The sequence below is a fragment of the Salmo salar genome, chromosome 05, assembly GCF_965601325.2.
Source record: "Salmo salar chromosome 05, fSalSal1, whole genome shotgun sequence".
NCBI lineage: Eukaryota > Metazoa > Chordata > Actinopteri > Salmoniformes > Salmonidae > Salmo > Salmo salar.
The window spans coordinates 85,292,469-85,316,597 of NC_138295.1; the positions used below are offsets into that span (position 1 = coordinate 85,292,469).

Genomic DNA, 24,129 nt, shown 5'->3' on the forward strand with positions numbered 1-24,129 from the left:
TTTCTCTTCCTGCACTGTCATGATTTATTTATTATTATTTCATGTTAACTAAAACTGCTCATTACATAAATTGTACACAATTTCATACAAAATACAAACAAATGCAAAACTGAACATTTTCATTGATTGAATTTGAACACATTCAAAGTCTGATTTGTCTTTTGACAAAATAAATTAAATAAACCCTGACTTTCACTGAATTATGTCAATGAAGTGACAGACCTCCAAACAACAAGGGGTCTACCGTTCCACTGCACTATTCTGCATAGCAACATGAACATGATTGGCTCAGTTAAACAAGGTACATTTTTTAAAGTGCTACATACAACAGTCTTCTAATTTCACTAAGAGTGCAATAGGTTATTTTGCCATAAATAAGTGCATAGATTTTCTTCAAGTTAGATGTGTTTGATCTACATATTGATCTGCCACTTGAACGCAATGGCAATGACCCAGATGGCACCCTATTCACAATATAGTTCACTACTTTTGACAAGAGCCCTATGGGCCCTGGTGCACTACATAGGGCATAGAGTGCTATTTGAGATGTAGAAAATGTAATTGGGTCTTGGACTACTAACTCATCTATAAATTATGATTACTTTGCCTGTCTTGCAATGCAAGCGAGTAGGCTGAAGAACAGATTGACAGGATCCATAAAGCTGGTTGAAGTCCACTAAAGTGATCAAATTGCTCATAAAATTACTTAATGATTTAGTAGGATTGTCAATGCATTTTGTACAAAAATATCAAGCACAGTGTAGACAGATACTCCATCTCATCGATAGCTCAAATAGCTTATGGTCATTCAACTGCACCTTTAAATGCAAGTGATTATTTCTAAGCAAACAATGGCTTATATATATATATTCACAATAAATGCTGTCAAAGTAAATGCTATAGTACTGGGACTTTAAAAGCCAGAATGCTATAGTACAGGGACTTTAAAAGCAAGGCTCCGTATTCATAAAGTGTCTCAGAGTAGGAGTGCTAATCTAGGATCAGATCCACCCCCCTTCTCCATATAATCATATTCTTTATGATCTAAAAGAAAACACTGATCCTAGTTCAGCAGTCCTACTCAGAGATACTTTATGAATACGGGCCCAGAGGATTGGTAACATTTGAGTTCTGCATCATCTCATCTTACTCACTGACCAATGAAAGAACTGGTTGTTCAGTATTACATCAGGTTCATGACATGGCATGCTGACACACTGACCAGTAAACCATGACTGTTTTTCTGGATGAACAAAATGGCTGACAAGAGTTTTCTTTTTAAAGCAAGTCCACATTCAAACAGGTCATTAGTCCATTACATTTCTATACACTACCTGGCCTGATGACTCTGGACTGTCCCCAGTCCACCTGGTCTTAATGCTGCTCCACTTCCATCTGTTCTGCCTGCGGTTATTGATACCTGACCTGTTCACCGTACGTGCTACCTGTCCCAGACCTGCTGTTTTCAACTCTCTAGAGACAGCAGGAGCGGTAGAGATACTCTGAATGATCAGCTATGAAAAGCCAACTGACATTTACTCCTGAGGTGCCGACCTGTTGCACCCTCAACAACCACGGTGATTATTATTATTTGACCCTGCTGGTCATCTATGAACATCTTGGCCATGTTCTGTTATAATCTCTACCCGGCACAGCCTAAAGAGGACTGGCCACCTCTCAGAGCCTGGTTCCTCTCTGGGTTTCTTCCTAGGTTCCTGCCTTTTTAGGGAGTTTTTCCTAGCCACTGTGCTTCTACACCTGCATTGCTTGCTGTTTGGGGTTTTAGGCTGGGTTTCTGTACAGCACTATGACATCAGCTGATGTAAGAAGTGCTTTATAAATACATTTGATTGATCATCCACTTCCTCTGGTCTCCCTCCGTCTGTCTGTCACAATCTCTGTCTCTGACTGTCCCTCTGCCTGCTGTCTGACCTTCAGACAGTCTCTCTGGATGTGAATCTCACTTTTACATTTTAGTAATTTGCAAATGCTCTGATCCAGAGCGACTTATAGTAGTGAGTGCATACATTTTCATACTGGTCCCCCGTGGGAATCGAACCCACAACCCTGGCGTTGCAAGTGCCAAGCTCTAACAAAATGATCCACATGGGAACTCTCCAGTCCAAGTCCTCCATACTCCCAGACATGCCCTGGTTCCTGTTTTAGACTGCAGCCCAAATTGTACCCTATCCCCTATATAGCGCGCTACTTTTGACAAGGGCCCATTTTGGAAACAGTCTTAGTGGTCTCAGGGGAGCCATGTGCAGCTGGGTGCCAGACAGGAGGAGCCTTATCCCTCTAGCCTCTGTTGTGTGGTGCTGTCGTCAGTCAGGGCTCTGCTCCCTCCGGGGGACCGGGGGCAGCTGGCTGGCCTTGGAACGTCTGGCTCTGGAGCCTCCAGGGAGGAGGGCCTTCAGTCTCACATGAATCCACTCAGAGGGAGGTCAGGGTAGGGCCTGCTCTCAGCAGAGGGAGGAGGAGGCTGGTGCTTTGGCTGCCCTGCTGCTGCATGTCCATGGTCTGCCCCCCTGGAGGACCCAGGGTTGGGTACAGGGCCAGGGGCTGGACCAGCCTCCTTCAGGCTCCCGTTCTGGAACAGAGGAAATGGCCGACTTAGCTAAGCCTCCCTTTTCTGGTCTAAATTGCCTTGATGTGTAAATACCCACTGGCTTTCAATGGTCAAATGACTTTCTGTTTCTAAAGTCTCATTGCCTTGGTAAATCTGATGCGCGAGTAAGTATGTGCCAATGGTATTCAACGTTCACATGATGAGCATATAGCTAGAGGAAGTAAAGCACATAGGTCTAACATTTTCCATCATTAGTTCAGGGCCCTAGCCCCCGTGCTTCTACATCTGCATTGCTTGCTGTCTGTGGTTTCTGGCTGGGTTTCTGTATAAGCAGTTTGTGACATCTGCTGATGTAAAAAATGATTTTATAAATACATTAGATCTTGTTCCATGGGGCACAATATTTTATTTATTAGCGTTTTTATTAGACCAGTTCAGGTAGGCCCCCTTTTACGCTTCACAATATTTTACCCGTTTGATACCTAATGAACACTACCCAGGTTAGTGTCACCTTTCTTACCTGTGTGGTGAATGGCCACTCTGCTCTGTTGACCTGGCTGAGTCCCATAGCCAGGGGATAGGCATGCTGAGCCCAGCCCTGGCTGGTGGCCTGAGACTGAGCCAGGCCGTCAGGGCGGTGCCTCTGCTGCTGGAACACACCTAGGGCCTCCACCACACTCCACTGGGACGCTCCCCTACCATCCTCTGTCGGCCGGGGACCACTGGACTCCAGGCTGCCCAGCAACTCCTCCAAATTCTGTGGCGTGAGCTCTCCGTCCACCCCCTGGCTCTGGAGGCCCGTGGTGGGTACATAGGAGGAGAGCACTGAGGAGCGGTTCCTGTAGGGGAGGCCCAGGGCCAGGGAAGCTTCCCCCAGGCAGAGGTTCCCGTGCTGGGGGTGGCCGTGGTGAGTCTGGAGCCCCCCTGGCTGCTCCACGTTGAACAATGGAGGAATCCGCTGCTGCTGCTTGGCGATGTCTTTCTGTCTTTGTGTTATTGAACCCATCCCAGTCACCTGCATGTGCTTCAGTCTGTTACACAGCTGCTGCTGCTGTTGGGTTGGCAATACCTGTCCATTTAGATGGCTCTGTTGCTGCTGCTGTGTTGCCTGCAATGCTGTCTGTGGGTGGGGCTGTGTGTGTAAACAATGCTGCAGTATTGGCTGCTGTGGGTAGTGGGGCGGAGACTGATAGTGGTGAACTGATAGGGGATGGGGATGGACTACAGGCAGCTGTATCTGTGACTGCCACTGAGGCACTGTAGTAGAATGTGGTTGTGGGGTTAGTGGTTGTTCCATAGATGGTTGGTGTAACAGCGTGGTAGGACAGCTATAGTCCTGATCCCCTAACTTAGCCCCCCTGCAAGAGAACACAGTCTGACCCCAGTCCGACCTCTTCCTCAGAGACTCCTGTACGTAGGAGAGAATCTCGTCTGTCAGGTCAGGAAGGAGGCCGTCTCGGCCAGCGTCCAGATCCACATCGAGGAACATCTCATCCTGCTGGAACAGCTCCAGGTCCTCCCTACTGATGCCCAGGTTCATCATGAAGCTCCACAAATCCCTGTCTCTGTCAATCAAATCAATATCTTTATAGTCACAATTGGGAAATGTGTAGCGCAGTCAAGGTTAGATTATTAAAAACAGTAGCAACCACACATATACACATAAGATAAATAGTAAGTGATCAGTTACATGTCCTCCGATGAGAAGCCGTGGATCCCCCCGCCATCCCCCAAGGGCTCCTGCTTGAAGAGGACTCTCTCCGACAGAGAGAGGATGCTGCCCTCCTGCCAGCTGCTGGAGAAGATGTCCCCACACTCCTCCTGTGGAAGCCCTGCCACCTCCTCCTGTGGAAGCCCTGCCACCTCCTCCTGTGGAAGCCCTGCCACCTCCTCCTGTGGAAGCCCTGCCACCTCCTCCTGTGGAAGCCCTGCCACCTCCTCCTGTGGAAGCCCTGCCACCTCCTCCTGTGGAAGCCCTGCCACCTCCTCCTGTGGAAGCCCTGCCACCTCCTCCTGGAGTTGGAGCTGGTTCTGAGTCTGAGGGGAGCAGCAGTAGACAGACTTGTCCTGTTTCAACAGAGAGCCCAGCAGTGAGTCAGGGTCCAGGGTTCCATCCTGGTTGCTGGTGGTGTTTCCTGCAGAGCCGATGGTGTCGCCTGCTAAGGAGTCCCCTGTTACCAGAGTCTTGGGGAAGCTGGTGTTGTAGAGAAGAGCCTCCCCAGTGGTGTAACTGAAAGGCAGCTGGAGGCTCCGCTTCCTTAGGTTGTCCTCTCCCTCTTCATCACTAAAAAACTATTACATTTTAGTCATTTAGCAGACGCTCTTATCCAGAGTGACTTGCAGGAGCAATTAGGGTTAAGTGCTTTGCTCAATGGCACGTCAACAGTTTATTCACCTATTCAGCTCAAGGATTCCAACCAGCAAACTTTTGGCCCAATGCTCTTAACCTTTAGGCTATTTGCCACCCCAATGGAATGACATTAAACAATGAGGTTGTGTGTGTGCGTGTCGAGACGTACGTGAGGACTCTTTGGGATGCGATGATACACTCAGGCCGTCCGTTCTTATAGACCAGTCTGGCGTTAGCCTGCACCCATACCCAGCCTGTCAGCTTGGTCAGCAGCCTGAATACTGTCATCCCACTCTCTCCGGTCTTTATCACTGGGCATGGAGAAACACAGACACACATTATTAACCAAGTTACACAGCAGAAATATGTATAGGACATTCATGCAGTTTTACTAATAAACTAAAAATGTCACCAAAAGTCACTAGGGATGTGGCATAAGGTAAAAAAAAAAAAAAAGACATTTAAACAGAATTTTTCTCCTTGCGGTTTCTGTAAAAAAGATACAGAAAATTCATAACGTTTCATGTGAATTCACCATGCAACTGTGCTGCTGCCAGCAACGGTTTGGGTCTCACGGTGCGTCCCTTTCAGATGGTGAAGCATTGCACCTGTACTACAATTCCTGTACCTCAATTCCACTTCGCAAAGTTGCCATTTCCTTCTCATTTAACGGGACTTCGCTGCTGCCGCTTGCATTTCTTAGGCATTTTTCAAAAGTTAACGACAATGACGTAGTGGTGGAGAGTCGACTCCAAAATAATAGATTCGACTCCTTACACGACGACTCCAGGTGTCGACTCCCGTTTCTGAGTGTTAAGATTAGATTGCGCTAAGAATCGACCCCTAAGATACAGTATTTTTGGAACGGAGGAGAATTATTAGTTGCCAAACTTCTGAGAACACAAACACTGGCATCATTCATAGAGAGCTAGCGAGGGCCAGGGAGACAGGAGGCGCACATTATAGGCAGGTCGGCCACCAGGCAAACAGTCAGAACCACGCGCTAGGCCTATCTATCGGTAATCAAACAGTCAGAACCACACACTAGGCCTATCTATCGGTAATCAAACAGTCAGAACCACGCACTAGGCCTATCTATCGGTAATCAAACAGTCAGAACCACGCACTAGGCCTATCTATCGGTAATCAAACAGTCAGAACCACGCACTAGGCCTATCTATCGGTAATCAAACAGTCAGAACCACGCACTAGGCCTATCTATCGGTTATCAAACAGTCAGAACCACGCACTAGGCCTATCTATCGGTAATCAAACAGTCAGAACCACGCACTAGGCCTATCTATCGGTAATCAAACAGTCAGAACCACGCACTAGTCCTATCTATCGGTAATCAAACAGTCAGAACCACGCACTAGTCCTATCTATCGGTTATCAAACAGTCAGAACCACGCACTAGGCCTATCTATCGGTAATCAAACAGTCAGAACCACGCACTAGTCCTATCTATCGGTAATCAAACAGTCAGAACCACGCACTAGGCCTATCTATCGGTTATCAAACAGTCAGAACCACGCACTAGGCCTATCTATCGGTAATCAAACAGTCAGAACCACGCACTAGTCCTATCTATCGGTAATCAAACAGTCAGAACCACGCACTAGTCCTATCTATCGGTAATCAAACAGTCAGAACCACGCACTAGTCCTATCTATCGGTTATCAAACAGTCAGAACCACGGACTAGGCCTATCTATCGGTAATCAAACAGTCAGAACCACGCACTAGTCCTATCTATCGGTAATCAAACAGTCAGAACCACGCACTAGGCCTATCTATCGGTAATCAAACAGTCAGAACCACGCACTAGTCCTATCTATCGGTAATCAAACAGTCAGAACCACGCACTAGGCCTATCTATCGGTAATCAAACAGTCAGAACCACGCACTAGGCCTATCTATCGATAATCAAACAGTCAGAACCACGCACTAGTCCTATCTATCGGTTATCAAACAGTCAGAACCACGCACTAGTCCTATCTATCGGTTATCAAACAGTCAGAACCACGCACTAGTCCTATCTATCGGTAATCAAACAGTCAGAACCACGCACTAGTCCTATCTATCGGTAATCAAACAGTCAGAACTCCGCACTAGGCCTATCAATCGGTAATCAAACAGTCAGAACCACGGACTAGGCCTATCTATCGGTAATCAAACAGTCAGAACCACGCACTAGTCCTATCTATCGGTAATCAAACAGTCAGAACTCCGCACTAGGCCTATCAATCGGTAATCAAACAGTCAGAACCACGCACTAGTCCTATCTATCGGTAATCAAACAGTCAGAACCACGCACTAGGCCTATCTATCGGTAATCAAACAGTCAGAACCACACACTAGTCCTATCTATCGGTAATCAAACAGTCAGAACCACGCACTAGTCCTATCTATCGGTAATCAAACAGTCAGAACCACGCACTAGGCCTATCTATCGATAATCAAACAGTCAGAACCACGCACTAGGCCTATCTATCGGTAATCAAACAGTCAGAACCACACACTAGTCCTATCTATCGGTAATCAAACAGTCAGAACCACGCACTAGGCCTATCTATCGGTAATCAAACAGTCAGAACCACGCACTAGGCCTATCTATCGGTAATCAAACAGTCAGAACCACGCACTAGGCCTATCTATCGGTAATCAAACAGTCAGAACCACGCACTAGTCCTATCTATCGGTAATCAAACGGTCAGAACCACGCACTAGTCCTATCTATCGGTAATCAAACAGTCAGAACCACGCACTAGGCCTATCTATCGGTAATCAAACAGTCAGAACCACGCACTAGGCCTATCTATCGGTAATCAAAAGCTGTATCTCGTAATGGAATGATGCATCTTGCCATTTCTTGGCTTGCAATGTTTCGTAACTTCAGCAAAGCAGGGCTGGGCGCTATACCGTATTTGACGATATACCGGTATTGATGCAGGGACCGGTTTGGGTTTTTACTTTAGCTTCTATAACGGTATTTGAATGTTTGGTTTGTTAAATGTGATACGCCTTGTGTAACGTCTATTTTTATAGTTTACTTCACTACTTGAGTCATCTCTATCCACTCTCTCCATGCCGCTGTTCAGACAGACCTAGGCCTGCACCCTGTCACTCAAGGAGAGCATTCACTGTTCCTCAACCAGGCTGCATGGGCAATGCAGCACATGCAACAATGTTGATGACAACGATGCTGTTTTCACTTTGCTTCTTACTATAAACCCAATAGCGTTCTACAATTACACTTATTGGTTTGTGTTTCTTACATCTGCAAACAGCTAGTTTTGTCTTTTCTTAGCAATTTGTCCCTAAATCCTGTTAGCCGCTAATGCTAATCGTTAGCTAGCTAATAAATGTACTGAGTCAGAGGAAACATAATTAGCTATACAGCCTGATAATACCAGTGATGGTGTAGACCTAAATCAGCATGTTGTCTAAATCAGAGGAATACGCGAAGCAAGAATATGTTAGCTACATGAAGTAGCTAAGAGAGAACAGTCAATGTAGCCAAAGATTATAGGGTCCCCTAGGAAACACTTAACACTTTCTACCCTGTCACAATAACTCTTCCCTGGCATTTTCATTCGTTGTCATGTCAAACACTGAATTCAAATTGACCACTATTATATTCTAACTATAGAATTAGAATAATCCTATTTCCATGATGCCAACAGTTCACTCATTTGTTTTGGTTGAAGTTGAATTGAACAGTATAAACCAATCAGAATGGAGAAAGACCCATTGAAATCACTTAGAATGTATGTGTTGCCACCCTAGGGTCACACTACTCAAAGAAAACTTTTATTATTCAAAAACATCAATTATCGTCATACCGTACAATTTAAAAAAAAATACCCTGATATGATATTTTGCCCATATCACCCAGCCTTACCTATCACCAATGAATAGGCTAGGATATCCTACACACAACAGACCGAAGACTGAACAAACAATTGCGTCATTAATAAAGAGCAGGCGAGCCAGCGTGAGGGGGAGAGGAGAATAACACTTTAACTGCACTGTGATTTTAGCGAAAAAACAAGGATTTTTCATAACGTTAAGGATCCCAATTTTGCATAAAAGTTTGAATGTTTAAACGTTCACACCTCTGCTTGTCACTAAAATTCACTAAATCAAATTGCAATCAGGGATTAATAAAGCGCAGTCTTGTTTTATCATCTTATCTTAAAGCACCATTCATTTTTTAGAAGTTGTAGGAATGAATCTGTTCAGAAAGTCCCCTCAGGACACTGGCTGTAGAATGAACTACTCAACATGTAGAATGTGCAACTCAACATGCAGTACACTATGCAGTGAGCGCTGCACGTTTTTTTATCTCAGTCTGTCAGTCTCCATGAACTACACTACATAACAGGACTGTGTGCAGCAGGAGAGCAGTCTTACTCCTCATGTGGTTCTCAGCACAGTGCAGCATGTCAGCAGCATGGATGAACTGGTATCCTGAGCCACAGTTGCACAGCTCAGCCTCAGTGTAACCCAGTACCATCATCCCTCTGTACAGGAGGACAGGACAAACACAGAAAGCACAATGAAAACATGATCAAAACATGTCTCTTCCTTACTTCTCAATAGATCACACTTGTGATCTAACCGCATAATTAATCAATAAGGCACGAGGGGGTGTGGTATATGGCCAATATACCACGTCTAAGGGCTGTTCTTAGGCACGACGCAAAGCGCAGTGCCTGGATACAGCCCATAGCCGTGGTATATTGGCCATGTGCCTTATTGCTATTATAAAGTGGTTACCAATGTAATTAGAGCATTAAAAATATATGTTGTCATACCCGTGGTATACGGGCTGTCATACCACGGCTGTCAGCCAATCAGCATTCAGGGCTCGAACAACCCAGTTTATAATCTCAAAAATGTTGATTGCGCTGACGGTTCCACTTAAAATGTATAAATGATTAGGTTTATTTGACAGGGACCACATACAATTAAAACATACATCTCACAAGAAATGTGATGCATTGTACTAGATTTAACTAAATAGCTCGTTCACAACTCCAGTACCCGGGGAGGTGAACAATAAAATGACTTACCATTCAAACGGCAAGCTTTGAATTCAATGTAAAATATTGTAGTGAAGTGGTCATGTTCCCTATGTATTGAAGGTGCTTAGCAGCAGTAAGGCTCACTAGACAGGCCCACTGCTGTTATCGTCACTCACTTGGCATCGCAGGCAGTGGGGGTGAAGTCCAGCTTGTGCTTGGTCTTGAAGATTAAGTTCTTGGTGCGGATCTCCAGGATGGTGGGGGGCTGCAAGGGCGAGGCCAGGGCGAACAGAGCCAGCTGAGGCGGGATGGCCTTGCCCTCCTTGGTCCTCTCGCTCTGGCCATGGAGGAACTTTAGACGCCCCTGGATGTTCAGGGCCTGGAGAACGCAGAATAGCCATTAAACATAGTCAGGGCTGTGTCCCAAATGGCCCCCTATTCCACAGTGATGGTCGATTCAGACAGGAACATTGGTTAAATAAGATCCCATTAAACTGTTGGAAGAAGCGTCAAGATTATCAATGAGCTGGAGCTCTTTTTATTGAGTACACTTTTTTCTCCATGCAACTGGTAGCACCTTAAAGGAACTTCCTATTCATCATCAACATAGGTGAAAATAGCATCTATGTTCTGTAGTAAAAAATATGGAGGAAGATAAGTGTTTCCAATGACACCCTCGGTGCGCATCATGTGATTTTAACCAATTATGAGGAGGCATTACCTACTAATTGCCTCCTAATTGTCTACGAATTGGTTGATGTCATTGGAAACACATCTTCCTCACTTTTTTTACTACAGAACATAGAAACACGCCATTTTCACATATATTGATGTTGGGGTGGTGCTGGAGACGATGAATATGAAGTTGAATTTTCTTTTTAATGTTCCTTTAATAAGGTATGTAAGTGAAAGTTTACTTTCTAAAATGTGTAAATCTAAGTAACAGAAAAGACTGAAATAAGAACTCAATGGGTCTTTCTGATTTAATTATTATTATTTATTTTTATCCGTTTCCCTGCCTGTACAGAATTTGACACAGATTTGATTTGTGTTCAGGTCATCCAACACGGGTGTTATTTTTCTGCAGAGTTGAAAAGTTCAGAGGGAGAATTGAGGCTAGCCAGAGGACAAAGGCATAGTTAACCACGTCATTTCCCATATTAGATTTGAGAAATCAGTAAGTGACTTGTGACAGAGGATTTATTTAGCTCTGTAACAATCAGCCCACTCAGAAAAACTCAAACACCATCTATATTCTAAGAAAATCTAGAAAATGTAAATGAAATCAAATTAGATTTTCAAATAGACTTCTAGGAAAATGTCCATAAAATCTAACGAGATTGAAAATGTTTGATTTTATGGAAAAACTAGTAACATTTTTTAACTAGCCTAGTTAAAACACCAAATGGTCATTGATCAAATGGGCAAAGTCAATTTAATTTACCGTAATTTCCGGACTATAAGCCGCAACTTTTTTCCCACGCTTTGAACCTCGCGGCTTAAACAATGACGCGGCTAATATATGGATTTAATTATTCAGTGATTATAACTTGACATTCACAAAACTGTAGAGAAATGCAAAAACATTACAAAAAGTAGAGAATATTTTTGTGTTCTCAAAGCTTGACTGCAAACGCTATCTGTAGGATAATTTCCTGGTCTGGATAAGCAGTCTTTGGCCCCACCCTTCCCTGAACTCAAAGGGGAATTGGAGAAGCCTCACACTGATTCCCCCACTTCAGGGCAACACATATTTAAACCCCTTCCTGACACTCCACTCATCCTCAAAGAAAGTGACTTCAGTGGCTGTCATAATGCAATTACAATCTCAAGAGTATCAGCGAGAGATGAGTTGATTTCCATTGCGCTCTAGTACACTGTTTACAAGTAATCTTATAAAATAATTATTTTAAATGATTAGGGTTGAAAAATCCTTTCCTAAAATTCCCTACATTCTCCAGAAATTGCAAAGATTTCCTCCATGAACTTACTAGGAAGCCAGTGGAGTTGTCCAGGAGACATCTTAACCTGCAGACAAAGTTGCGTTCCAGGAAGGTGGAATTCTCTGGTGGGAGTGCCTCTGGCTTGTAGACTGTGACAGCCTGTGGCGAGACTGAATCTTCAAAGGCCAGAGAGGTGGGGGGGGGGGGTCATAAAATTACACATACAGCACACTATAGCTATAATAATGAATTACAGGATGTCTAGAGAAAATAGTCTCTTCATATAGTAGACTAACTCCTAGCAGCGGCCCTCACCCCGAGCTGCAAACCTCACCCAGAGCTGCACACACTACAAACCAGAATGTTATGCCACATCTCATTAGCCATTTCCTACTGAGGAAAGACAGAATGCTAGGTAATACTCCCAAATGTAGATTTTATCTTATCCAGGGCTGGGCCTAGGTCAGGCTCACCCCAGCCAGGTGCCACTTCTGGTCCAAGGTGCTAAAACGCCCCTGGCTCACAGGGTACGGGGTCTCTCAGGGTGCAAGGTGAAACACTGCTCCACACTACGATATGGAGAGTGAATACAGTGACAGACTGTCTGGATAATATCAAAGGTAGAGGACTGGTAGGGAGCTGGTGGTTTACTATGATTGGTGTAACAGAGTTACGGTTACACGAGTAGGGCAAAGGACCCGTACAAAAAATATGGTTCTCCCCATGGAAACAACGTCGTTACTCGTATGACCAGAGAACGTGAAATACCCCTCGATTTTAGAAAGACAAGCTGAGTGGATAGGTAGAGGGTGTTTTATGGCTTTATAAAAGTGTTGAAAAAAAAGTGTTGACAGTGCTGAATAACATCTTAAACATGAACTCACTCATAAAAACAGCAGCTCTTCACTGTACTTGTTGACAGTCTCTCTAGTCATGATTTTGTTTCTCAGAGTAGTTTTGAAATATCACAGTAGTTGACTATCAACTTCACTGTGGGCTCGTGGAAGCTGTGACACAGTGATCTGAGATATCTGATTGGCCAGCGGTAGGCCTATAGGTACACTTGATTTGCTATCCGGACCTGCCAGGTAGGTGGAGTTTGTACCTTCAGACACATGAAATGGGAAAAAATAGGAATACTTCAACTACCCGGCGTGCAGGACAGCTGAATCAAGTGCACCTAAAACAAACATTGTAAAAGTAATACAAAAATAGGAACGCAAGGCTTTATTGTTGGGCTTTTTACAGAAATGTTTGGCGATCTACTAGGAAAGCCTTGGAGATGGACCAGTCGACTGCAATAGACCGGTTGGTGACCACTGGACTAGAACATCTAGGCCTACATTCCTGGCTGACACAGCAGAGATACTGTACATTCAAGGAGGTTTACTTTTCACAAGTGGTTATTTCCTTCTGTGGCTCTTTACTTCCTAGTAGATACCATGTTTCCCTGTGCTTCACCAGCATACATGGAGCTGCTGGGCTTAATGTCATATTAGAACATTAGGTAGCAGACACCCTAGGACTAATGTATATAATGAAGAACCTGCCAAAGCAGGGGGAGCTCAATTAATATAAGATCTGGTGCAAGATAGGTTAGATAGTGTGGATTGGAGAGTGACAGTCTATAAGAAACAGACGTGCTGGTACAAATTGCATGTCGGCTGTCTGTGTGGTGAAAAACTTGGAGGTACCGTCCCGTTCCAGCGCAGGTGAAAAATACAGCTTTACCTGAGACCAGCAGTCCAGTGTCAGGGGTGAGGGTAGGGTTGGAGGTTACCTGAGACCAGCTGTCCAGTGTCAGGGAGGAGGGTGGGGTTGGAGGTTACCTGAGACCAGCTGTCCAGTGTCAGGGAGGAGGGTGGGGTTGGAGGTTACCTGAGACCAGCTGTCCAGTGTCAGGGGTGAGGGTGGGGTTGGAGGTTACCTGAGACCAGCTGTCCAGTGTCAGGGGTGAGGGTGGGGTTGGAGGTTACCTGCGACCAGCTGTCCAGTGTCAGGGAGGAGGGTGGGGTTGGAGGTTACCTGAGACCAGCTGTCCAGTGTCAGGGGTGAGGGTGGAGGTTACCTGAGACCAGCTGTCCAGTGTCAGGGTTAAGGGTGGGGTTGGAGGTTACCTGAGACCAGCTGTCCAGTGTCAGGGGTGAGGGTGGGGTTGGAGGTTACCTGAGACCAGCTGTCCAGTGTCAGGGAGGAGGGTGGGGTTGGAGGTTACCTGAGACCAGCTGTCCAGTGTCAGGGTTAAGGGTGGGGTTGGAGGTTACCTGAGACCAGCTGTCCAGTGTCAGGGAGGAGGGTGGGGTTGGAGGTTACCTGAGACCAGCTGTCCAGTGTCAGGGAGGAGGGTGGGGTTGGAGGTTACCTGAGACCAGCTGTCCAGTGTCAGGGAGGAGGGTGGGGTTGGAGGTTACCTGAGACCAGCTGTCCAGTGTCAGGGGTGAGAGTGGGGTTGGAGGTTACCTGAGACCAGCTGTCCAGTGTGAGGGGTGAGGGTGGGGTTGGAGGTTACCTGAGACCAGCTGTCCAGTGTCAGGGTTAAGGGTGGGGTTGGAGGTTACCTGAGACCAGCTGTCCAGTGTCAGGGGTGAGAGTGGGGTTGGAGGTTACCTGAGACCAGCTGTCCAGTGTGAGGGGTGAGGGTGGGGTTGGAGGTTACCTGAGACCAGCTGTCCAGTGTCAGGGTTAAGGGTGGGGTTGGAGGTTACCTGAGACCAGCTGTCCAGTGTCAGGGTTAAGGGTGGGGTTGGAGGTTACCTGAGACCAGCTGTCCAGTGTCAGGGAGGAGGGTGGGGTTGGAGGTTACCTGAGACCAGCTGTCCAGTGTGAGAGTGGGGTTGGAGGTTACCTGAGACCAGCTCTCCAGTGTCAGGGATGAGGGTGGGGTTGGAGGTTACCTGAGACCAGCTGTCCAGTGTCAGGGAGGAGGGTGGGGTTGGAGGTTACCTGAGACCAGCTGTCCAGTGTGAGGGAGGAGGGTGGGGTTGGAGGTTACCTGAGACCAGCTGTCCAGTGTCAGGGAGGAGGGTGGGGTTGGAGGTTACCTGAGACCAGCTGTCCAGTGTCAGGGGTGAGGGTGGGGTTGGAGGTTACCTGAGACCAGCTGTCCAGTGTGAGGGGTGAGGGTGGGGTTGAGGGCCCAGTGGAGCTGTCTCTGTAACTCTGCTCGGTCCTCCATATGAATGATGTCATAAACACTCTGATGGACGACGTCTGACTGAGGAGCAAAAACATCCACCATCATCAAAATACATGTCTATTAAACTACAAGAAAACAATGCAAACATTGACATTATTGTTGCTAGACAATACATTCTTCCTCTTCCCATCACTTATCTCATGGATGTTAGTCCTGACTTGTACTCTGCAAACATGCTCTGTACTGGGCCTTAGATTCCACCTGGGTTTAGTTCCGATACCCAAACGGACTTATTAGACTTGGTATTTGTTTAGGTCCTGGCTTTCGTTCATGTTGAGGAAATACCAGAGCAATCAACTTTGTCCGGTGTGACCGGAGAAATTCGCACGCAAACCGTTAGGTAACACAAATAATGATATTGACACTAGTAAATAAGCAGTGCTTACGCATTAGTCAGATGTTTTAACCCTATAAACTAATGACTAATGTTTCAAGTTTTAAAGTCACATGCACAAGTACAGTGAAATGCCTTTCGTGCAAGCCCTAACCCCAACAATGCAGTATTCAATACCAATGTAATACTAAAAATAAAAAATGGAGGAGGGTACCACTAGTTAATAGCACGAAGTGAATGTGGATGTGAGGTGAGTGATTATAGTGAATGTGGATGTGAAAGTTGTGTGAGTGTGGATAGTATTAAGCTAATTGAAATAACAACAGGATTTACATTTGGCTATTAAGCTAATTGAAATGTGGATAATATGTACTGAGTGAATGTGTGGAAGTGTGTGTGTTATTCTATATGTATGCAGAAAGACGATAGAGTCTATAGAGACCATAGCATTTATGACTATATAAACTATTGATAGTATGGATGCTGAGGGTCTATAGATACTATGGATGCTATAGGGACTGTGATGCTCAGGGACTATAGATGCTGTAGAGACTATGGGGACTGTAGAGGATCCGTGGCAGTGATACATATGACTGAAGAAAGATGGCGCTAGTCTTAGAGATTACCGAGTGTGTTTGGGAATAGTACTAAGTGAATGTGGATGTGAGAGTTGTGTAAGTGTGGAAAGGTTGTGTTGAGCTGATTGAAATTTGGATAAGAGTTTGAAATTGAGAATAAGAGATATTATTACTATTAAGTGCTGAGTGAATGAGAGCTGTCAGGGGACTGGCTCCAGTGTGAAAGAGGTAATGTGGGAGATTGCCGAGTACGTGTTTGAATGGATACCCCAACTTGTTCTGTGAGCAGAGTTTTTCGATCTATAACGTTTTCTACGGTTATTATATATGTATAGGAAGTAGCGGCAAGCTAGTCTTAGGAGAAGGCTAGAGTGAGGCCAGAGAGGCCTCACTGACAATTGTCTGTAGGCATTTATAAGGAGGTGTCTACGTGGTCAGAGATCCACTGAAACCATTGAAGTTACATATGGTTAATAACTATGAAGTGTCTACATGTGTCTGCAGCCACTACTCATGTGTGTAACGATAGTCTACATGGTCTGAGAACCACTGATAATAGCACAAGGTGTTATTGTAGGCATTTAGAGTCGTTGATGCACATGAGTGGTATGGATGTATGTAGGCATTTATGATCTGTAACGTTACATAGGGAATCTGTGAGAGATATGCTGTTAAATAGAACTAGTGTAAATATCTAAACCCATGTATGAATAGAACACTAGTCTAAAGGAGAAATTGGCGAAGAAAAGTATACTGGGTTACTAGAGATTTGATAGTAACAATGTGGAAAAATAATATTAATTATATACAACTTGCACACCCAAACGTAGACGTACGTAAGTGGTGTACAAAATAGAGAAATTAATAGTATAATGGGTTACTAGATTTGATAAAGTAACAAAAGTATAATTGGTTACTTGAGTTTAACTTGCTAGGTAGAGACTTATTATGGATAGAGCGCGCCATCTACAGCGCATTACATGTTCATCTTAAAATAGACATTTAATAAGTGTGAAGTCCTAGTTGAGGGAAACAGATATGGAGGTTAGTGAAAGTAAGAAAGTGAATGGTAATATGTGGCTTTCAGATAGCACTCTAATAATGCAATATCGTAGTAATTTGAAGAGTAAATGTTTCAAGATAAGGTCACATGACGAGCAGATGGATTGTGCATTGGGACTGATATTAAATTAGAGGCCACCATCTGGTGTTTGGGTTAGAGATAAGTTTCCTGTGGAACAATAGATAGCAGCCAGTACTAAATGAACTCAAACAGGCTGTAAGGGACACAGTGGGGAAATTTGGACCAGAGGTATGAATAAAACACATTTTTGACAAGTTAAATTATTATTACTCAATTTAATAGTTAGGGTAGCACAAATGATTTAGGTAAGGTAATGTCATCTAAAACAATATGTTTCCATTGCGTGGAACTGTGACCAGAATTGAAGTAGATTCAAGTAAATGTTTTTAGTAACAAATATTCAGCTGATAAGCCAGCACCAACTCTTTGAAGGTCCCAGCAGATTTGTTAAACAACAGGTTTCATATTTTGACAAGTTTATGTCCCAGGGACAGTTAGGACAGAATTGTATGTCAATGCAACAGGTCAAAAAGACTAAGATTACAAGAGATGGGCTCTAGGATTGTTTACTTTAGGTGCCTATTCAGCTTTACGGGACACTGTATCATCTGATGTGTCTGAAGTATAATTCTGTAAACACATGCTTTTGTCAAGACTTCCTGCCTAAGATGCAGTAAACTCGATTAACGATTAAGAATTTTTAGGACTGATTAAAATCTAACAGTGAAAACTAAGTACGTTTATTTTCTTTGTTCCAGGACAATTTAATTTTTTTTTTTTTTTTTTTACATGTTTACCAATGATTCTGTATCTCTCCCTTTGAAATGCTTTCTGAGGCAGGTGCCTTGGGAGTTAGTATAAAAGGTACCTGAATCCGGCTGTTAAAGGAGCCCCAAATGAAGTAAGACCTGGCCATTGTTTATTTTTACCTGTTTTTGAATATATGTTAGTGGTGTTATTCTCTTGATAAAGAAATGTAAAACCCAATGTAAACCTGATACACAAAATGTTTTAAATAATTGAAATATCTTGAAGTAATGTCTGAGGTACAGGGAAAGAAACACTCACTTACCCAATAGAGGTTATGTGGGACGTGACCGTCCCACCTGCGGAACACACTATTCAACAGCCAGTGAAATAGCAGGGCGGCAAATTCAAAACAACCAAAATCTCATAATTCAAATTTCTCACACATACAAGTATTATACACCATTTTATTGATAAGACTCTCGTTAATCCAACCACATTGTCCGATTTCAAAAAGGCTATACGGCGAAAGTAAAACATTAGATTATGTTAGAACACCACCTAAACAAGAAAAGCCACACAGCCATTTTCCAAGTAAGAGGCATCACAAAAAACAGAAATACAGCTAAAATTAAGCACTAACCTTTGATGATTTTCATCAGATGGCACTCATAGGACTTCATGTTACACAATATATGTATGTTTTGCATATTTATATCCCCAAATGTTTTTTTACATTGGCCCGTAATATTCAGAAATGTTTTTCCTTCAAAAACTTCCGGTGAATGAGCACATCAATTTATAGAAATACTCATCATAAAATATTAAACTGTTATTCGAAGAATTATAGATAAACATCTCCTTAATGCAACCGCTGTGACAGATTTCAAAAAAGCTTCACGGGGAAAGCACACTTTGCAATAATCTGAGTACGGCGCTCAGAAAACAACAGCAGGCAATACAGATACCTGCCATTTTGGAGTCATCTAAAATCATAAATAGCATTATAAATATTCACTTACCTTTGATGATCTTCATCAGAATGCACTCCCAGGAATCTTAGGTCCACAATAAATGCTGTTTTGTTCGATAAAGTCCAAAATGTATGTCCAAATACCTCCTTGTTGTTTGCGCGTTCAGTAAGCTACTCCAAATGTAGGAAGCGTGCTGAAAATTTCACGACGAAAAGTCAAAAAAGGTTCTATTTACGTACGTAGAAACATGTCAAACGATGTATAGCATCAATCTTTAGGGCCTTTTTAACATAAAACTTCAATAATATTCCAACCGGACAATTCCAATGTCTTGAAAAATGAATGTAATGGAACACAGCTACCTCTCACGTGAACACGCGCCAATGAACTTATGTCCTTTCTTGAGTCAACAACTTACAACCTTGTCTTTGTCTTGCTTCAATACAAATCTCACCAGATTGGGCCTGCTAGATGGTCGGGATTTCTCTCTAAGGATTAGCACTCAGATCGCTTGACCCTGTAACTCTGCGGTGAGATCGCCAAGATGATAGGGGAGTATAAGCCAATTTGGGGGGGAAATAGAATAAGAATAACAACTGTGTGTTGTTATTCTCTTTGACATTTGTCTTAGACATTTGTATTTCTACTTGCACATCCTCATCTGCACATATATCACTCCAGTATAAATTGCTAAATTGTATTTACTTCGCCACTATTGGCCTATTTATTGCCTTACCTCCTTACTTCATCTGCACACATTGTATACAGATTTTCTATTGTGTTATTGACTGTACATTTGTCGCACTGCTTTTTGTCGCACTGCTTTGCTTTATCTTGGCCAGGTCGCAGTTGTAAATGAGAACTTGTTCTCAACTGGCCTACCTGGTTAAATAAAGGTGAAATAAAAATAGAAAATTAAGAATATTGGTAGTAGTAATAATTTGTCATACAGTGAATAATTTGCCTGGATTTCCGGAATCAGATATGCCCTAAACTAAACGATTGTTCTGGCCTGTCCTCTCTCAAGGTTATGGTGAAGGTGACCAATGATGGTATCTAGATGCATAGAAGGTATAATTCGGCTGAGAACAGAGTGAATATCACCCCCACTAACCGGCTGAAGTAATGGCGACAATGGCGTTTACTACGGTCCTTCACCATCTGAGTCCGAGCCAGCAACCTGTACACAGCATCCAGTCGAAACTATCAACTGCCTTTTCTCTCATGCCTTTTCTCAGGAGTGCAACATGTGTCCATGTGGAGTGAGCATGGAGAGATCCCGTCCAAACTTCTCTCATGCTGCTGGAGTACTGGTAGGAAAATGGACAAGACATAATGGACTGGAAAGAACAGTGGCGGCTCAGGTGAGAGAAATCGGGACATGATCAAGGGCCATCCATTTTGAACATGTGCCATTGGGAGGACAAACTGAAAACGCCAGAAGAATGAGTGCCAGGGGGGGGGGGGGGGGGGGGGGGGGGGGGTAGTCAACCGTGGCCGTAATTAATTGAGGGTTATCCTAAAATTGTTTATTTGGGGTATCAGGTTGATTGTGGAGGTCTGCACACAGCAAATGTATAGTACTTTAGACTAGAAATGCATTGAGATAATCTGTCATTACCACAAATGAAGGCAGTGATGAAAAAAGTTAATGCTAGAAATATAAGATGAATATACTGTGTCAATGTAAATTCTGCCTGTATAGGGGTGTGCTAAATTGAGGGTCTTCAAATGTGAGTGAGAGAACCAACGTGAAGCATTAAGGGGGGACTGTCATTTTAAATTTGTGCTGGATAATTTTTCAATAATTCTAATTATGATTTGGAAAGGCTTCTAGAGACAAAGCTATGCCCAGAAAATGTGATGAGAGCCACTAGATTATAGCTTGGGCTAATCTCATTCGTATCAAGGTTGGTGTGAATCTGTTAATTTTTTTTTAACCTTTATTTAACTAGGCAAGTCAGTTAAGAACAAATTCTTATTTTCAATGACGGCCGAGGAACAGTGGGTTAACTGCCTTGTTCAGGGGCAGAACGAGAGATTTGTACCCTGTCAGCTCTGGGATTCGAACTTGCAACCTTTCGGTTACTAGCCCAACGCTCTAACCACTAGGCTACCCTGCCGCCTCAAACCCTAGGCTACCCTGCCGTTATAACACGTGTGCGCTCTCTTCCCTGTTAAATTCAATATGCATGTGCCCTAGACCAAATTCTGGAGATCTCTAGAAACGTAGATGCTAAAATAATTGTGTAAATTGGCCCTGCAAAACAGAGAGGCTTTTGACTATCTTTTGGTAGGTAAAGGGGGCACTTGTGCAATCATTGGCGATGAATGTTGTACTTTTGTCCCAGATCACTCTTCTAATATGACTGATCTCTCCGAATACATTGCCACTGTTGCTAAGAATAATTCCCCACAGAGTGGACGCCTGCAACTTGGTTGGAATCCCTGTTTGGAAGTTGGGGATCCCAAATTACCAAATGGGCTGCAGTGTACGTTTTTTTTCTTAGTTTGCCTAATTATGTTATTTAACATGCTGTGCATGTGTGTGTATTTTATACAAATTCACTCCCGTTAATAGAAGTATAACCTTTATTATGATGATAGTATTACCATACTAATTAGATTGTATAACCCAGAATGAAGGGTTTTAAATGATGAAGTGTCTGGTTTTGTGTGTGGATTTCCCTTACTTTAACCTGTTGGGGGTAGGGGGCAGTATTGACACGGCCGGATAAAAAACGTACCTGATTTATTCTGGTTACTACTCCTGCCCAGTAACTAGAATATGCATATAATTATTGGCTTTGGATAGAAAACACCCTAAAGTTTCTAAAACTGTTTGAATGGTGTCTGAGTATAACAGAACTCATATGGCAGGCAAAAACCTGAGAAAAATTCAACCAGGAAGTGGAGGATCTGAGAATTGTAGTTCTTTCTAGTCCCTTTCGAAACTACAGTATCTGTGGGGTTACGTTGCATTTCCTAAGGCTTCCATTGGCTGTCAAAAGCCTTCAGAAAGTTGTTTCAGCATTCTCCTGTCACTGGGCAGAGTATAGGAGCTCAGTTACTGAGTGGACTGCCTGGCAACAAAGGGGTTGGATATGCACGGTCCCGCGAGCGCGCTGTTCCTTCTTTTTCTCCTTGAATGAATACGCTATTGTCCGGTTGGAATATTATCGCAATTTTAAGTTAAAAATACCATAAAGATTGATTTTAAACAGCGTTTGTCATGCTTCTAAGTACGGTAATGGAACATTTTGACTTTTCGTCTCTGGTACCGTGGTCGTGCGTTATGTCTTTGGATAGTGCTCTGAACGCACAAACAAAATGGAGGTATTTGGCCATAAATATGGATTATTTAGAACAAAAACAACATTTCTTGTGGAAGTAGCAGTCCTGGGAGTGCATTCTGACAAAGACCAGCAAAGGTAAAATAATATTTCTAATACTAGTTCTGAGTATAGGTTGCCCCGAACTTGGCGGGTGTCTGTATAGCTCGCCGTGATGGCTGAGCTATGTACTCAGAATATTGAAAAATGTGCTTTCTCCGAAAAGCTATTTTAAAATCTGACACAGCGGTTTCATCCAGGAGTAGTCTATCTATAATTATTTAAATAATTGTTATATATTTTGTCAACGTTTATGATGACTATTTTTGTAAATTGATGTGCTCATTCACTGGAAGTTTTGGTGGGAATACATTTTCTGAACATCACGTGCCAATGTAAAATGCTGTTTTTGGATATAAATATGAACTTTATCGAACAAAACATACATGTATTGTGTAACATAATGTCCTAGGAGTGTCATCTGATGAAGATCGTCAAAAGGTTAGTGCTTCATTTAGCTGTGTTTTGGGTTTTATTGACATGTCCTTGCTTGGAAAATGGCTGTGTGATTATTTTTGTCTATGTACTCTCCTAACATAATCTAATGTTTTGCTTTCGCTGTAAAGCCTTTTTGAAATCGGACAATGTGGTTACATCAAGGAGAAGTGTATTTTTAAAATGGTGTAAAATAGTTGTGTGTTTGAGAAAGTTGAATGATGACATTTTGTTGTTTTTGAATTTGCCACCCTGATATTTCACTGGCTTTGTCCCGTAGCGTCCCACGTAGCCCATAGAAGTTAACAAGTTGTAGTTCTCCAATATGTCACTTGTTTTAGTATAGAAGGGTTTTTATAACGTTTGGAAAATGTGTGTGATGATTTATGCACCCTATTCATCATGTTAGCGGCAAACGATGTCCAAACTCCGAAGGTTTGCGCTAGCTACAGTATGTTTTTGCTTTCCTGGAAGGGTTGGCTGGAAGCTGAAGGGCGGTCCAATGTAAAACAACGATCATGATTCATTCAATTTGAAATATGGATATTCAACCAGCGTATGGTGCCGCCTTGAAGTCTGAGGGCACAACCCTTTCATTATTGATGCTTCATGCCTACACATCAAAGCAGCCATTCCAAACTCTGGAAGACACAGAGCTGATGTCAGCCAGACTACATTTATAGAACGCTAAAGAGAGACCATTTACTTGGTGAAAGCCCAGTTGTAGAGAGGTTAAACGAGCCTTTATCAGGTGAAAGCCCAGGTAAAGAGAAGTAAAAAGAGCCTTTACCTGGTGAAAGCCCAGGTAGTCCTGGATGGTGGAGGATGCATAAAAGATTGTGCCACCAGCCGTGACAACCAGAACAAAGCCATTCAACACCTGAGAGGAGAGTGGAATAGAACTGAATTAGTATATCTTTATACACTGAACAAAAATATAAACGCAACATGTAAAGTGATGATCCTATGTTTCATGAGCTGAAATAAAATCATCCGTGTTAGTGAGCATTTCTCCTTTGCCAAGATAATCCATCCACAAGTGTGGCATATCAAGAAGCAGATTAAACAGCATGATCATTACCCAGGTGCACCTTCTGCTGGGGACAATACAAGTCCACTTTAAAAAGGTGCAGTTTTGTCACACAACACAATGCCACAGATGTCTCAAGTTGAGGGAGCGTTGTAATTGGCATGCTGACTGCAGGAATGTCCACTTGAGCTGTTCCCAGATAAATTAAATGTTCATTTCTCTACCATAAACTGCCTCCGTCATTTTAGAGACTTTGGCAGTATGTTCAAGTGGGTGGGACTATGCCATCCCAGGCCTACCCATGGCTGCACCCCTGTCCAGTCATGTGAAATCCATAGATTAGGGCCTAATTAATTTATTTCAATTTACTGATTTCCTTATGTGAACTGTTATGCAGTAAAATCTTTGATATTGCGGCATTTATATTTTTGTTTAGTATAAATGTTTCCACACATCTAGACTACATGT

At 43.3% G+C, this 24,129-nt stretch overlaps 1 protein-coding gene across 1 annotated transcript in view; it reads right to left on the reverse strand.

The window, feature by feature from the left end:
- ahr1a (aryl hydrocarbon receptor 1a) overlaps positions 1 to 24,129 on the reverse strand; it is a 33,653-nt gene continuing 9,524 nt past the window's right edge. Inside the window, exons 4-12 of the mRNA XM_082975809.1 lie at positions 23,422 to 23,511; positions 14,982 to 15,105; positions 11,940 to 12,067; positions 10,125 to 10,327; positions 9,335 to 9,444; positions 5,089 to 5,230; positions 4,260 to 4,853; positions 3,090 to 4,134; positions 1 to 2,590 (exon numbers count right to left, since the gene is read on the reverse strand). Coding sequence (XP_082831935.1) covers positions 2,420 to 2,590; positions 3,090 to 4,134; positions 4,260 to 4,853; positions 5,089 to 5,230; positions 9,335 to 9,444; positions 10,125 to 10,327; positions 11,940 to 12,067; positions 14,982 to 15,105; positions 23,422 to 23,511 — 2,607 coding nt within the window. The 3' untranslated portion in view covers positions 1 to 2,419. The remainder of the gene's footprint in view (positions 2,591 to 3,089; positions 4,135 to 4,259; positions 4,854 to 5,088; positions 5,231 to 9,334; positions 9,445 to 10,124; positions 10,328 to 11,939; positions 12,068 to 14,981; positions 15,106 to 23,421; positions 23,512 to 24,129) is intronic.